Here is a 17,470-nt window from a genome sequence, read left to right as displayed (position 1 = left end):
CTTCCCGAGCCTGCCGCCTGTGTGATGACTGACAGGCAGCAGGGGAGTTCCGGCATACTAACGCCAGAGCGGAGGTGAGGGGGGCAACAGCTTCCTACGATCTGTGGTGGGTTTTGCTGGGGCAGGACAAACCTGCCCCAGAAAAACACCTGCCCCAGAAAAACCCACCACTCAAGGGGTTAATAGGGTGTCAGACATTTTATAAAGTGTTCACAAAAGCTAATGGGGGAAGTTTACTAAGATGGGAGTTGTATTTCATATGGGATGTTGCTATAGGCAACCAATCAGAATCTACTTATTTATTTAGCACCTTCTAGAAGATAAAAGTATCTCAGTGGTTGCCCATATCAACATTCCATGTGAAATAGAACTCCCATCTTAATAAATTTCCCCCGATTCCCATTCAGAATGTTGTGTGTGGGCTTTAGTTTTTTTTTTTTTTGCACATAAAAAAAATATATATATATCTTTACTCAGCTTATGAAGTGTCGCTTGATTACCATGGCAATCTTAGTCACATAACATGGTGTAGAAGAAACTTTGAATTTTTCAATACACATTCCTAGCATAATTCTCTCCTTTTCCTTTACTCTGCTATCATGGAACAAATCAAAAGCTTCCTGACCAAGATCAGCAGTATGTGAACATGTTTGAGAACTGAAACCAAAAGGTGCCTGATGGCAGATGTAAGGGGCAGATTTATTATGCTTGGTGAAGTGATAGTGTCTGTTTTTTATCACCGGCCAATCAGTTCCTACCGGTCATTTTCCAAACCAAGCCTATAACTTCACAGTTAGGAGATGATTGGCCGGTGATAAACATCATCACTTTATCACTTCACCGAGCTTAATAAATCTGCCCCTAAGTTTCTCCGCTTCTGACAAATTGTTCATTTAGAATTGCACATTGTATTGTTTGTTTAAAAGTTGATGTTAAAAATGTACTTTTTTGGCCCATTCGTAAGCAAAATTTTCACAAAGGCCATCTAGTTTCATGTATAGGTATATCAGAGGTATTGCTGATATGTTCTGTACAACATGTTTGAAGAATAAAATTTCAAGGTGAAAAAGGAACTTTATAGATCTCCTTATAATTAGAGATTTGTTCTTATTTGCAGAACGCCATCTTTCTCCTCCATTACCAATACCAACAGTGTCGACCTCCCTGCTTGTTTTTTCCTTAAGTTTCTACAACCCATTCCTGTTTCCAGTGGTTTTATCCAGAAAGTTCAAAACTGCACAGGTGAGGGCCGGTCTTTGGTTTTTGTTTATTTTTTTTTTTTCTTTCTCCACTAATAAACCCTTCCTCAACTGGCCTAGTTTTATAGTAAAGTGTTTAGTTGGCTAATTAAGCTCCAGTTTCCTTGTTCTGCAAAAGTTTAGCATTCCTTATCTGTAATACTTTGACTACTTTATTTCCATTAGTCAATTCCCATATATCATGTATGTTGTACCCCTTACCTGCTTACAGGAACAATGCTAAAGACATTTCTAGCATTTTATATAGTGTTTCCACCTTCAGACAGCGTGTTTTATCTGGGATTTTTAATTGAATTGTGCTGCCATTGGATATGATTCATATGTGCAATGAATAGTGTTATCCAAGGACAAGACCTTTTCTAATGGGGATAATTGGATGGCTTTGTTGAAATACACAGACTGAAGCAAGGAAGCTAAAGTGATGTATTTATATGAATGCGCATATTTTCATTACTTATACACTAGGCGAATGTTACAGAGCATTAGAAACCGAGAAAGTGGCGCTTGGATTGATGAGAAGATTTAAATAATAAATTTACTACATGCTTTAAATTAAACATATATTTACATAGAGTAACACACAAATAAAATCAATAACTGTAGAATATGAATAAAAAAAGGGAGGTAGTATAGGACTCGGACTGTAGGGGGGTTCAAGGTATTGCAATCAATGTCCTGTTCCTATTGGGCCACCAGAGGATGAGGGGGAGGAAATTCTGTTTTTAAGGCGTAAGCCCAAAAAGAATGGATAGTTACCCAGTACCGCTAGAGGCTTGTAATCCAGTCGGATAGCATTGCAGCAGTCCTCCTCCGTTTATGCGGTCTGGTGCCTGGCTGGGCACAATTGTAATCCAAGTAAGAATGGGTACTCTTGTAATCCAAGTAAGAATGGGTACTCCAAGTGGGAGTGGGTATTGATGGTAAACTCTGACCATATAACGTGTGGGCTTGTTGGTTTAGATGTCGAAATACAACTGAAAGGATAAATGGCAGGCTGGTTTGGGTAGATTGTAAATGGAGGGTTAAGGTCTGGTCCAATAGCTCCTGACACTCTTGGCAAATCACCCCGGGCAGGCCAGCTAGTGCTACCTAGGTAGCTAATTTTTCCATATGAGCATGTTCGAGCAGCATGCACTCACTTTGCTTTCTTCTCCTGTCTGCAGGTATCCCTTTGTTTGACACCCCTCCAACCTTCTCGCCGCACTATGAGCTGGTCACCCAATTTGAGCTAGCTAAAGACAAGGAGCCTCTAAACCACAACATGCGATTTTATGCAGTACGTATTCTTCAATTTTTTTTTCATTACTTCCATCTTAGAAGTACAATTAGGTAACTTTATTATTCTGCATGCTGAAGGGGATCAGCAAGCAAGATGTACGAGCGGAGGGTATGCCCATTGCATTGTTATCATGCTCCCACACTGACAATTTTCAAACAATAGGTAGTTCTCATTGAAAACAGTCATATACCGGTAATTTTAAAAAAATCTATCCATGTGTGAGCAGCTTAAAGCTTGGTACACGGCAATAGATTTTATCTGTGCAGTCCGTCTGGTGTGAACAAAAAACTGGTTAGAAATTAAAGCATGAAAAAAAAAATCATTTGTTTCCAAAAGCTAAAAAATGGACAAAAACTGTTTGGCAAAAATCTGTTAGATCATATGTATTTAACCAATTTGAGTGAACAACCAGTAACATGGTTTGCAAGGTGATAATGTACTTTTTAGTTGAAGCACTGGTTGGCTTGAGCAGCAGTCCTGAAGCAATTGTGGTGACAGAAAGATGATATAATATTTTTTATCTTGTTGGGTTTTTGATCTACAGGTATTCCTCTTCTACTGGTTAAAGTCATGTTCTGCATGGCGTTCCTGTTTGCTTCTTGTTTATATCTATTAAAGAATGATCTGGATAAGTAGGATGATTTTTTCCTGTATTGGGCATATTAAATATTACCATGTTGTCCTTTGTGTTAACTACTAGAGGGTGCAAACTGCTATGCATTATTATTATTGTTGTCGAGGTTCTTATGGTTTGATATAAATGATGCACATGGCTAAAGGGCATTTTCACACTTGAGGGTAACCTTACTAAGGAGGGTATTCAATCTGTGCCAATATTTCCAACAGAAAAAGATACCCCAGCTCTGCCTCCTCGCCACCTACATTGCACTACCACATTCATGTCATAATCTCTGCTTTCCCTGTTGTTTGTACAGGAATCAACATGGCCCCTGCTTATAAACTACACACACACACACACACACACACACACACACTGTACTTATCCTCATGTGCATATAGGAACCCTGCCTCCCCCATACTTGACCCATATCCTGTCTCTGTCCTGTTGGGTATATTCCCATTTTGTCCTCCTGCACATGGCAGCCACATCCTGTATCCCTAAACAGCCTTCATCTGTCCCACCACCTACTGCTTGTATGGTTCCTGCATTGATTCCTCTGCAGTGTTAGTCCTCCAGTGTATTCTCAGCAGCACAGTGTATTATTTTCTATATTACAGACAAGGCACCACATCTTTCCCAAGTAATGTCAGGTTCTCTGCTTCACCCCGTGCCCGAAGGGAATATCAGGCGGCTCAGAATTGCATGAGCTGTATCCCTTGCGGAGAGTGAGCTCTACGTGATCTACTCCCCTTTCTCTACCATTGGTGCAAGAAACTGACTTTTTTTTTAATCTCCAAAATAGGCACTAGAAAGTCATGAACATTTTATTTAATTAGTTTCCATGTGTTTAAAAAAAAAAATTCATAAAATGAAAATAATTGAGGAAAACACTGATACTATGGGGGTATAGAGGCTAGTCCAGTACATACAAGATGCAAAATTTCCTTCTTGGCTGCAGCACACACAAAAAAAGTTTATTTTGGTTTCACTGAAAATGTTGGTTTTAAATCACTCCTTTTTTAATTTTGTCCCGGCTTTTTTTTTTCCAGTCTCTTCCGGGCCAGCAGCATTGTTATTTTCTCAATAAAGATGCCCCTCTTCCTGATGGGAGGAGTCTTCAAGGGACTCTACTGAGTAAGATCCCATTTCAGCACCCCGGGCGAGTCCCTACCATCCTCAACCTCATCCGGCATCAAATGGCATGCAACACACTGATTGGAAGCTGTGTGAAACGCACCATAATAAAAGAGGGTAATTTACTGCATCATTAGATTGTTTTGTATACACTTGCTTTTATTAATGTCTAATAAATATAGCGGTTTCCTGTCTAGGACCAGTATTTATGACATGGCAGGCTATAATTACAGCCTACACTAGTGACTTTGGCCAGGCATTAGCCCGCTCCGTGCATCATACCTCAGAGAGAAAACTTATTTCTTAGTGAATTCATTGGGGATTATTTAATTAGCTGCACAGATTACTCTTCTAATTGACAGCTAAAATCCCAGTGGCAGGAAGAAAGGCTAGTTGATGAAATAAATATCCTTCGACTCAAAAAAAAAAAATCATGATTCAGGAATGGAAGCCCACTTATACTGCATAAACAATGTTTTTTCCCACCCGAAAACCCCCTCAATGTTTCCGTTTTTACAAGTCCCACTGCGTTCTTGTTCAGGGGATCCCAGCTGAATAAAGTTCTTTGATGCAGCAATTAACCCAGAGGCCCAGCAGGTGTTATGGCAAATCTTGGTATTTAGAGTTATCCATTATGCTCAGTTGCCTGGCTACTGCCTCAGAGCCTGATGCTGCCACCATTATGCTTTACAGTAGGCATGGTATTGTTTGGGTGTTGGTATATTAGGTCGACGGGCACAAAGATGGCATGGAAATGGTCAGCGCATGTCATGGATCTTTCATGGGTTTTTTTTTTTTGTGTCAATGATAACACTGATTCCAAATTAGTGTACCGCTTTGCTCACAAGCTCCCGTTTGCAATTGGAGTCTGCGTGGATTTTCAAGATCGAAAAAGTAAAGGAAAAAAAGTTGATCTTTTCATGCCATGCCATTGCCTTTTATGCCATATGGTGTCAACTTTTTATCCGGGTCCCACATTTAGGTTATTCACCGTAAGGGGCGTATCCAGTTCCTGCTGTAGGTGAAAGCAGGTAATTATATCACTGGGGGCTATCCTGTTTCCAAAAAGTTGGCATGAGCCATGTCTTTTCTGGGATTTTGCTTCACCTGCCTCAGGGAGTCGAAATAAAATCTCCAGTAAGCGATGGCTTTTCAGGGTTTCAAAGTCACCTGTAGCCAAGCATGGATATACTTAAATCCTGGGACATTGGAATGCCTTGAGGACCATGTTTGGGAACCTCACCATACACTGCAGTGCTTTACATGTAGGAAAAGGCTCCAGGTAAGAAAGTGCTTAGGAACTCCCAACAAAAACCTGAAGGGGTTAATTTCCTGATCTGGACAATGTCATTGGAACAAGTAGGGGTTGGTTCTGTTAGATAGCCTCCTGTTGTTTTATACATCCTGATTTGCTGCTTTTTATCTCTGCAGACTGCCCGAACCTCTTGCAGTTTGAGGTTTCTCCTCTATCTGACTCCTGCATCAGCATATCCTTCCAGCATCCGGTCAATGATTCTTTGGTGTGTGGTAAGTGTTTGGAGCAGGACAAGACCTGTAGTTACCAGTGTTGTTGCCATTAGTAGACTACATTTAGGAAATAACCCTAGGTGAAGAGCGATGCGGTCGATAGGTCGACCACTGTTGGTCAACACATGAATATTAGACATACATTGGGTCGACATGATCAAACAGGTTTTTCTTGGTTTGTTTTTTAAAGGTGGTTTATCATACTATGCCCACTATCTGAGGGAGCATAGAGTGAGATTATACAGTGGGGCAAAAATGTATTTGGACAGCCACCGATTGTGCAAGTTGACCCACTTAAAAAGATTAAGGGAGGTCTCTAATTTCCATCATAGGTACACTTCCACTGTGTGTGTGTGTGTGTGTGTGTGTGTGTGTGGGGGGGGGGGGACGAACAGGAAGTCACATTGTGTAATTTTTAACCCCTTCACGACATATGACGTATATATACGTCATATGGCCGTTGCGGGGGAATCAAGCCAGCTCACGGAGTGAGCTGGCTTGAAAGAGAGCAGGTAATGGCTGTATATTACAGCCAGGTCCCTGCTCTCACGGCCACGAGCGGCGAGTTCGCCGATCGTGGCCGTTTAACCCTTTAAGCACCGCGGGCAAAGCGCCCGCAGTGCTTAAATAGCTGATCGGAGGGGGGGCGCCCCCCTCCGGCGCCGATCGGGGCCCCCCGCAGCGAGATCGGAGGGTGCCGATCGGTTGCCATGGTAGCCAGGGGTCTAATGTAGACCCCTGTGCTGGCCGTATATGCATACCTATTACATCCTGCCTCAGGCAGGATGTAATAGGAAGTGCATAAAATCACTACGTTCAGCCATAGAGCTCTATGGCTGAACCTAGTACAGGCGATCGCGCCCCCTAGTGGTCAAGTACACTAGGGGGCCTTGTAGTAAAAGTAAAAAAAAAAAAAAAAAATAAAGTTTCAAAATAAAAAAAAATAAAAAAATATTAAAAGTTCAAATCACCCCCCTTTCCCCATTTCCCAAATAAAAATAAAAAAAAAATAAAAAAAATAAACATATTTGGTATCGCCGCGTTCCTAAAAGTCCGATCTATTAAAATATAACATTAGTTATCCCGCACGGTTAAAGGCGTAAACGGAAAATAATCCCCAACGCCAAAACTACGTTTTTTGGTCGCATCGCGTACCCAAAAAAAAATAACTAAAAGAGATCAGAAAGTCGCCCATATCCCATAATGGTATTAATTAAAAAGTACACTTCAGCCCGCAAAAAATGAGCCCTCACCCAGGTCCGTAGGTGGAAAAATAAAAAAGTTATAAGCCGCAGAACATGGCGACGCAACGCAAATTAGAAAAACCGTAAAAGTTGCGATTTTTTTTTTTAGTGGTAAAACATAACGAAAACTATATAAGTTTGGTATCGCCAGAATCGTAACGACCCATAGAATAAAGATAACCCATCATTTTAAACGAACTATGAACTCCAAAAAAACCGTAACCAGCGCAAAATTGTGCAATGGCGGTTTTTTTTTTTTTTACCCCACATTGAATTATTTCCTGATTCCCCAGAATATTATACGGTATAGTAAATGGTACCATTACAAAGTACAACTTGTCCCGCAAAAAAAAAGCCCTCATGTGTCTATATAGCCGGAAAATTAAAAAAGTTACGCTTATTTGAACGCAAGGAGGAAAAAAAAAAAAAAAATTACCTTAAAAGGCAATGTCGTGAAGGGGTTAAACTATTTATTTCTATATTCTTAAGGAAAATAAATATTTGGACAATCAAAAAGTTAAACTTAATACTTTGTAATATAACCTAGGTTGGCAATTACAGAGGTCAAACGTTTCCTTAGTTATTGACCAGGTTTGCACACACTGCAGCAGGTATTTTTGCCCACTCTTTCATGCAGAACTTCTCTAGATCTGTCATGTTGTGGGGCTGTCGCTAGGCAATGCAGACTTTCAAATCCCTCCACAGATTTTAGATTGGGTTGAGGTCTGGGTACTGGCTAGGCCACTCTAGGACCTTGAAATGCTTCTTACGGAGCTACTCCTTAGTTGCCCAGGCAGTGTGTTTTGGGATCATGGTCATGCTGGAAGACCCAGCCACGTTCCTCCTTCAATGCTCTTACTGAGGGAAGGAGGTTCATCCTCTCCTTTATACCAATCAGTCGTCCTGTCCTCTTTGCAGAAAAGCAGCCCCAAAGCATGATGTTTCCACCACCATGTTTCCCAGTGGGTATGGTGTTTTTGGGATGCCACACACCATTCTTCTCCCTCCAAACATGGCCAGTGGAGTTTATACTAAAACGTTCTATTTTGCCCTCATCTGACCACATGACATTCTCAGAATCCTCCTCTGTATCATCCAGATGGTCACTGGCAATCTTTAGACGGGCCTGGACATGTGCTGGCTTAAGCAGGGGGAACTTTTGGGGCGCTGCAGAATTTGAATCCATTACTACGTATTGTGTTACTAATGGTAACCTTTGTGACTGTGGTCCCAGCTCTCTTGAGGTCATTGACCAGATCCCCCCATGTAATTCTTGGCTGATTCCACACCATTCTCAAGATTATTGATACCCCATGAGGTGAGATCTTATATTGCTTCAGTTTTTTTTAATAATTGCACCAACTGTTGATCTCTTCTCACCAAGCTGCTTGCATATTGTCCTTAGACAGCTCTCTGGTCTTGGCCATGGTGGAGAGGTTGCAGTCTGACTGTTTGCAGGTGTGGACAGGTGTCTTTTATACAGATAACCAGTTCAAACAGGTGCCATTAATGTAGGTAACAAACAGATAGAAGGGGTTCTTAAAGAAGAAGTAACAGGTCTGTGAGAGCCAGAAATCTTGCTGGTTGGTAGGTTTCCAAATATTTATTTTCCACAATAATATACAAATATGTGGTAAAAGTCATACAATGTGATTTCCTGGGGGTTTTTGTTACAATTTCCTTCTCTCACAGTTGAAGTGTACGTATGATTGAAATTACAGACCTCATCTTTTTAAGTGGGTCAACTGTCACAATCGGTGGCTTCCCTGAAATACTTTTTTGACCCACTCTAAAAGTGTGCCAAGCACAGCAAGGCACCGTGCCCAAAGCTTGGTGAGCGAAGCAGTACACTTGTATGGTGTTCATGTCAACTTATGTAGACAGACGCCCAATAAATTTATAAACGCATGTCGACCTTTTCCATGTCGACCTGTTGCAACTGTTGACCTTTTGGCCATTTCCACGTAATGCATGTCAACCTTTTTTCCCTGTTTCAACCAATAGTGGTCGATCTATTGCTTGTCGACCTAATTACTGTCAACCCTATGACCCATACCCAATGAACTATAGTCTTCTACAACCGTTCTCGTTTGTGGTAGCAGAGTGGCTTTGTAAACTCCGCACATAATGGTGTCACATTTATTAATCTTCATAAATAGCATCCTTAATCTTAACATGTTGGTGCGCCATAAAGGCAACTCTACAATTTTAAGATTGAACTGTTCAACCAGTGACAATATTTCTGAAAGTCAGAAATATTGGCACGTTTCGCTGTGGGAAAGGCAGCTGATCCACAAAAACAGCTGCAAATTTGACATTTTCGCCAATGCAGATTGTTTGACTGACTTGACTTGACTGAGAGGCAGTTCAAAACAATATGGTAACATGATGGATATGAGCGGGTGTAGTTGTACTGTGCATACCTAATTTGTCCATTTTAAATCACTGCCAGATATGTTTGTATTCGATCCTCTGTGTTTATCTACCGAGCCTGACTCCCCTTGTCTCCCATACAGTTGTGATGGACATTCAGGACTCCACCCATGTTTCTTGTAAACTATACAAGGGTCTTTCTGACGCCCTTATCTGTACGGATGATTTCATCACCAAAGTGGTTCAGAGGTATATTATAAATGTGCCTGTATACTTGTCCTTGTCTGAGTGGTCCATAAAACCAGAAATACAGTATTGATTTGGCTATTTGGACAAGTGTTTCCACAGATATTTTGTACTCACACATAGCTAACCAGATCACATAGTGACCTGAAAGTTTGGTCATTGGATGACCACGCACTGGAAGATTGTCATTATTAATATTCAGGAATATATGAAATGTGTCCTTTGTGAGATTATTTTTTTTTTTTGGTAGCATGTACCTTATTTTATAACTTTAATGGTTTTTACATTTTCGTGTTTATACTACTGACCATCCCTCCTGCCCACTTATGCTGCCTGTCTTAAGCACCTAGCTGTGTAACCATTCATCCTTTTTAGAAGAAGGCATGGCCAAAGCATTAGTGCCAGGCTGATATGGCAACTAAACAGGGTAAGCCGAATTGTAGAAGTTTTGTTAAGCTATGTAAGTCTTGTTTAGTATGCTAATACAAGTTTAGCACATAATCCTGTAACCAATAGCAACCAATACGATTTCAGATTTTCATTAGCCTGACTACACAACTTTGATTGCTATTTACCTACTATGCCATTAGATAAACCTCTCCTGCTCCCTGCATAAGAGGTGCATTCTGTGTAAACTAATCTGGAGTGTGTAGCCAATGCTTACAGCAGGCTTGTCCAACCTGCGGCCCTCCAGATGTGCTAAAACTACACATCCCAGCATGCTTTGCCACAATTTGGCTATTAGTGAATGCTAGAATGATGGCAATGCATGCTGGGATGTGTAGTTTTAGCACATCTGGAGGGCCGCAGGTTGGACAAGCCTGGCTTACAGTATAAGGACAATTTTTCTAGGATAGGTCCGTTTCATTCATGTAAACCTCACACCCTTCATGGTGCTCTCTTTTAATTGGACAATCAAACTGTTAAATTCTAAATCACTTTGTCACAGTATTTGCATCACTAGATTTCCTGTTTATGCAAGATACACTAAAGAGTGCTATTGTCCATATTCCTATGCTATGGTCACATGTAACTTGCACATAGATTGCAATGTGCAGTAATGTTATTTTTTCAGGGTTTTTTTTTTTTTTTCTGACCTCATTTACCTCCAGTGTATACCAAGTTTAATAACGAATTGAGCTGCCTTTGGATCCACGTCTATGACCTGCAAGATGACCTAACTCTCCTATTACGTATTCCAATTCTATTCTTTCTTCACTATGAGCATAAACGAAGTTGTTGCACGGGTTTAAACATATATCTTGAGCGATGTGTAAAGCTTCTTGCCAGCTGTAATGATAAGTTAGTACAAGTTATGGAGTAGGAGCCACACCTACATCTTTCCTATACATTAAACAGTCATCATTACAATTTAGCATATATTTCCCCTTTCTGACCAATGTGGGTTGGAGTATCTCAGACTACAATATGTAGTGCACAACCCTTCCCAACAAGCAAATCCATAATGATGAAGGGTCTAGGACACAGCCCTGTGGCTTTCCCATTGGTGCTGCTCAGTGTTCTGTTTTGTTACTTTGAAGACTCAAGCCTACATTCCTATGAATGAGTTTGTACATAATGAGTATTTTTCACATTACAATAAAAAGTAGTAAGTCATTGTGTGAGAACAAATGTTTTTTCACAACTATCACAATATATAGATAGATAGATCTGTAAATGTGCTATGTATCCCAGTGTCATTCCTGATTAGTCCCAATTAGTGCTAACCAGGGGTAATCTTGAAATAGAAGATTAGTCTGTGTTGCGTGCACATTGTGTGATCTTGCTCCTCATGTATTTTCTTTTGTTATTACATAGGTGCATGTCTATCCCAGTGACTATGCGAGCCATTCGCCGGAAAGCAGAGACTATTCAAGCAGACACACCAGCTTTGTCCCTTATTGCAGAGACTGTGGAAGATATGGTTAAGAAAAACCTTCCTCCAGCCAGTAGTCCAGGCTATGGGATGACCCCTGGCTCAACAGCCTTAAGTGGTATCACTACCCCAACGAGTTCCTATTCCTCAGGACCTATTACTACACTCTTCAACATGGGTATAAAGGAACGACATGATTCAACAGGACACGGGGAAGACTTTAACAAAGTAACACAGAATCCCATACTAACCAGCCTTCTTCAGATCACTGGAAATGTGGGTGGAAATCTTGGCTCAAGTCCCACACCTCCCCATCATACACCACCCCCTGTGTCCTCTCCAGCTAGTAATACAAAGAACCATCCCATGCTAATGAACCTTCTAAAAGATAACCCAGCTCAGGACTTCTCTACTTTATATGGGAGTAGTCCCCTTGAGAGACAGAATTCTTCTGGGTCTCCTCGTACAGATCTAGGTCCATCAGGAACTGGTAAACCCAAGAAAAAAAGGCCCAGGACAGGTGCAGAAAAGATGAAAAACCAAACTGAAGACGACTTCCAAAGGGAGCTCTTCTCCATGGATGTGGACTCTCAGAATCCTATATTTGATGTAAGCATGGCAGGCGACGCCCTGGACACGCCTCACATCACACCAGCACCTAGCCAATGTGGCACCCCGCCAACTGTGTACCAGCAGCCAATGGCACATACTCAGTCTGGCATTCAAAGAATGGTGCGGCTTCCCAGTACGGACACCCTTATACCTGATGTGACGGATATCCTCTCAGACATAGCAGAGGAAGCTTCAAAGCTACCAGGGACAGGAGAGGATTGCCCCAGTCTTGGCACTCCTGTCAGAGACTCCTCTAGCTCTGGCCACTCTCAGAGCACCCTTTTTGACACTGATGTTTTTCCAGTAGATGGTGCAGGTGGTGGAGACAATCCATATGCAGACGCTGCGGATCTTATTGCTGAAGCAAATGGAAGTCCTAATAGTGACTCTTCTCATAATTTTTTTACCAGCGTGGATTTTAACCCAGAGCTCCTGAACAGCCAGAGCGGTTTTACTGATGATGGTATAAACGATGACAGCAGCCAAAGTGATGATCATGATTTTAAAGACTTTTCTGGGCAGGGACTAGCATCACTGGGTGTAGTAGCAGGAATGCCTGTTGATGGGAGCGAAGGAAAATACAAGGTAGGGTTAGGAGCTGAAACTGTAGATTTTAGCATCATTGGAAGTGGTAAAGGTCTGGGTGGGGTGGATATTCTTGAAGCACATAGTAGAAGCCAGAGCCCATTACTTGGAGGAGATTTGATGAAAGATAGACCACAAAAGCAGAGGGTAAAAGAGGGAAATAATGGGGGAGTGGGGGGAGGAGGAGGAGGTATGAGTGTCATTCAGGGAGCAGGGCTTGATATAAAGTCTGGTAAAAGAAGCAGAACACCTTCAAGTGATGGTAAAAACAAAGATAAACCACCCAAGCGTAAAAAACCTGAATCGGATGGCAAGTCACCCTCGCATATTGCTAATCGTCCATTTACCCCACCTACTAGTACTGGAGGTTCAAAGTCTCCAGTGACTTCCGGGCGATCACAGACGCCACCTGGCATGGCCACTCCTCCTATACCCAAGATCACCATTCAAATTCCTAAAGGTACAATGAGTGCTGGGAAGCCATCTTCCCATAGTCAGTATTCAAGCAGTGGTTCAGGAAATTCATCAAGTAGTAAAAGTCATCATGGCCACTCCTCCTCATCCTCCTCCTCTTCTGCATCAGGGAAAATTAAGAACAACAAGTCTGAAGGGTCTTCTGGGATGAAGATGGGTGGTGGAAGTGGAATATACACAGGTCCAAGTGGGTCAACAGGTAGCCAGTCTAAAAGTGGTTCTCAGTCTCTTGGCAAGCAAGGCTCTCCCATTACCAAGCATGGGCTTGGAAGTGGAGGCAGTAGTTCTGGAAGTAGCAAGACTAAACCTCAAGGAAAGCCATCAGTGTTAATGAACCCCTCACTAAGCAAACCAAATATCTCCCCATCACACTCCAGACCTTCTGGAGGTTCTGACAAGCTTTCATCCCCAATGAAGCCAATGCCAGGCACTCCACCTTCCTCTAAAGCAAAATCACCTATCGGTTCAGGGGGTTCCCATATGTCAGGTGGAGGTTTGAATACCACTATGAAATCATCATCAGGTCTTGTGTCTTCAGGATCTCTTTCACAGAAGCCAAACTCCTCCTCCTCTTCATCCTCATCCTCCTCTTCCTCTTCTTCTTCATCTTCATCCTCTTTTTCAGGTGGCTCCAATGTCTCCCAGAATCTCCATGGTAGCTCAAAAGGGAAGTCTCCAAGCAGGAATAAAAAGCCTTCACTTACAGCTGTTATAGATAAACTTAAACATGGGGTGGGTACAGGTGGGCCTGGTTCAGAGGATCCTATGGAGGGTTCTGGAGGTAGTGGAAACCTTGGAGCTCCCAGCCATGGAATTTCCTCAAAACATGGACTTGCTGGTGAATTCCCTGCAAAGCGGGAAAAAAGTGAAAAAGACAAATCAAAAGTTTCCGTTTCTGGTGGATCTTCTGATCCTTCAAAGAAAGGGGATTCTAAGGGCTCGGGTAGTACTGGAGTAGCCAAAATTATTATCAGTAAGCATGATGGGGGGTCACCTAGCATTAAAGCAAAGGTAACGCTGCAGAAGCCTGGAGAAGGAAGTGGAGATGGGATGAGAGCACAAATGCCTAAGAACTATGGCTCCCCTTTAATAAGTGGTTCAACTCCAAAGCATGAGCGTTGCTCACCAAGTCACAATAAATCACCAGCATATACCCCACAAGCAGTTGACAGCGAAAGTGAGTCAGGTTCCTCCTCCATTGCTGAGAAATCTTATCAAAACAGTCCTAGCTCAGATGATGGAGGAGGAGGAGGTGGCAGCCGTACTCAGCCAGAATACAGTGCAGAGAAACATAAAAAGCACAAAAAGGAGAAGAAGAGGCTGAAGGACAAGGATAGGGAGCGTGAAAAGAAAAAATCTTACAGCATGAAGCCAGAAAGTTGGTCCAAATCACCAATTTCATCTGACCCCGCATTATCCCTTGGTGGAAGCTCACTTTTGTCCTCAGACAGAACAGCGCGGCCAAGTCCAAATTATCTGATGGGTGAAGACGATGACTTAATGGATGTGGCTCTGCTAGGGAACTGACCTCTTCATTATAAGTCATAGATTGAGTGTGGTGGCTATGTGTGTTTTAGTTTTATTTGTCCTGTTGTTGCCCGTAAGTCAAATTTGAATTACGGCAGTCAATGGTCACTATTTTATTTTTTATTGTCCCATTGTAAATATAATAACTTATCAAAAATATATATTCTACCAAGGCAAGGCATTACAAATACAGTTCTTAACATATATTAAAGCCACCAATTTACAAATATGCTTCTTCCCCATACTAAGAGCCGCTTGGCTCTGCCATTTGTCTTCGAGCTTCAGACGATTAATGAGGCTGTGTGACATAGCGGGAGAGGTAGTAGGCAGTCAGAAGCAGCAATCCCTGTGATTTACAAATTTGGATTACAAATTTGTGCTTCTAATCTAATTGGTCTTTCTGCTCAAACCCTTACTGACTTGGCAGACTTCAGTACTCTGCTGTGTTCATGAAGTGCAGCTATAAAATTTGTCTCCTACACACAAGGAGACAAAACATTTAGTGTTCTGAACCTATATGTTCATGTAAATAAATCCTATCCAACTAATAGAAACCTAAGATCATTCTGAGGTATGAGGAGTTGTTGTCAGTATTTTCTACAGAAATTAATAAGCCAAATATATATTGCCTTCGCTGTGCATAAGTGAGAGGTTCATGTTAAAATTATTCAGTATTAAAAAAAAAAAAAAACATAGAACAGAAGACGTCAAAATATGGTGCATAGTTTAAGAAAACTTTACCATGCTGAGAAAGTGGTTTGTGCTTCTGGGGATGTATTAGAATAGGAAGGTGATCTTAACTGAACTGATTTTGGCTGGTAAAAGACACAAAACTTCTTGAAGTTTTTAAATAGTATCACAACAACTACATTCAGCTGTTTTTCTAAATGCCTTATTTTTTAAAGAATCCCACTAATCTATTTGATTTTAATTTTATTTTAATAATTATATTTTAAAAGGTTTACATTTATTATGTTTTGTAAATAACCTATTCCTATATGTAAATAATTTGTTTTTGTTTTTCATTCTACTCAGACATTTTGAAAAGAGTTCAGGAAATGTTTATGAAAATAAAACATTTGGTATGAAATTTGTTGCAGTGAGAACGTTTTTTTGTTTTTTTTTCTCAAAACATAAATTTTTCCCTACTGACTGCTTAATTTCAGCAGCTTCTGCAGTCGTTAAGACTGTTAAAAACAGTGCACAAGGCAACCAAAGTCTGAATTTAGAGCAAAGCAAAAAAAATAATAGGAGTCCCTTTTTCCACCTGTGGAAATAGTGGTTGCTTTTGCGTGTGGCCCACAAATGTGGGGCAACTTTATTTGTACACTGCCATTTATACTTGAGCTGGGGCTTGCCCCTCCATAAACTGAAATCATTCTGATTATTTCAAAAGGCCTTACCTGCAGTGCTACAGTACATGATTTCTCCAAGAGTTATGATTTTTTTTTTCTGCTTTGCGCTTAACTCTATATTAACTTTACAATCTGTATAGGATCTACAGCTATCTCTTGCAGCGTCGTCTGTCTGCTAATGCACTAGCAATCTACACAAAAACTAGCAGTGTTTAAGGCAGGGACATAGTTACAAGTAATGGTGATGGATTTATGTACAGATCTTGATAGTGTCAGGTTTTTTTTTGGTTTGCTTTTTTAACAATATTGTTAATGCTTTTGAGCAGCGAATTTCATGATTTATTTTTGCATGGTATAGAATTCTCTATTCCTCCACTTAGTTTTCTTATCATTCGTTCCAGTGCCTCTTCTGAAAGTCACATATACAGCAACCCCTTTTAAACCGCCGCAAAAACCTGGGTTGTTCCCTAGTGGACCTGGGTCAGTGATGGTGTAAAAGTGGTTAACCCGTGTCCCTTTTACATGGGACTTCTACCCAGGTCCTGACCAGGGTAGAACACGGGCAGGACCTGGGTAGAGGGCAGTGTAAATGGGTACACCTGGTCATCTGACCCGGTTTCCGTTTACAGCAATGGGGGAAGCCCAACCTCCCGACTGCAGTGTCCTGTGGTCAGTACGGAGGTTGGGCGGGGAGCGCAAACAGCCTCCGCTACTGTTTGCTGTACTCTGCAGCAGAGGCAGTAAGGAGGTGAATGGATGCCTGTGTGCGGCATCCATTCACCTCGCTGGGGGATTGCACGGTGGCTGGTGGGCAGCTTACCTTGGTGCTGGACTTGCCCCCAGCACAACGATCGGTGGTCCCGGCGCTTGGAGATGATGTCCTCTCCAAGCGCCACCCCATCTTACACTGGATCGTCACCGCAGTATAAACAGTGCAAATCCCGGATTCGACCTGGCTTGGAACCGTGTTCCAAATACCGGGTCGGATTTGGGTAGAACGGGGGTATAATTATTGACCAAAAAAAAAAAATTCCTTTAATAAGCTTCCAATTCTAGGGGCAGTGCCATGTTCAGAAATAATGCCAGAAGCCAACCTTTCTGCCAGGCTTTCAGGTACTACAACTTTGAAAGTAAACTGGCTGGACTAATTGTAACTGGTTGGAACTGACTGGACGTATTGTGCTAGTTATATAGTTACAACTATTCAGTGCCTGCAGTTCACATCGATTTGTGGCTTTTATCTTGGAATAAGAGTAATTTTCTGGCACTGGTGTATTTCAATAGTATCAGTACCATTAATTGTTGGTGGGGGGGCTTTATTGGTGAAAATAAGTTTCTGGGAGATTTGTGGGAGATG

General features: G+C 41.6%; 1 protein-coding gene across 4 annotated transcripts in view; it reads left to right on the top strand.

The window, feature by feature from the left end:
- Positions 1–17,470, top strand: part of MED1 (mediator complex subunit 1) — a 51,871-nt gene that overhangs the window by 31,397 nt on the left and 3,004 nt on the right. For all 4 annotated transcript variants that reach the window (XM_083147181.1, XM_083147184.1, XM_083147183.1 and 1 more), the window contains 6 exons: positions 1,118–1,242; positions 2,423–2,535; positions 4,210–4,411; positions 5,726–5,821; positions 9,582–9,687; positions 11,503–15,840. In XM_083147181.1, coding sequence (XP_083003307.1) covers positions 1,118–1,242; positions 2,423–2,535; positions 4,210–4,411; positions 5,726–5,821; positions 9,582–9,687; positions 11,503–14,758 — 3,898 coding nt within the window. In that variant the 3' untranslated portion in view covers positions 14,759–15,840. The remainder of the gene's footprint in view (positions 1–1,117; positions 1,243–2,422; positions 2,536–4,209; positions 4,412–5,725; positions 5,822–9,581; positions 9,688–11,502; positions 15,841–17,470) is intronic.

The sequence above is a fragment of the Crinia signifera genome, chromosome 6 (genome assembly GCF_055691185.1).
Source record: "Crinia signifera chromosome 6, ASM5569118v1, whole genome shotgun sequence".
NCBI lineage: Eukaryota > Metazoa > Chordata > Amphibia > Anura > Myobatrachidae > Crinia > Crinia signifera.
This window is presented reverse-complemented; position numbering and strand designations above follow the sequence as displayed.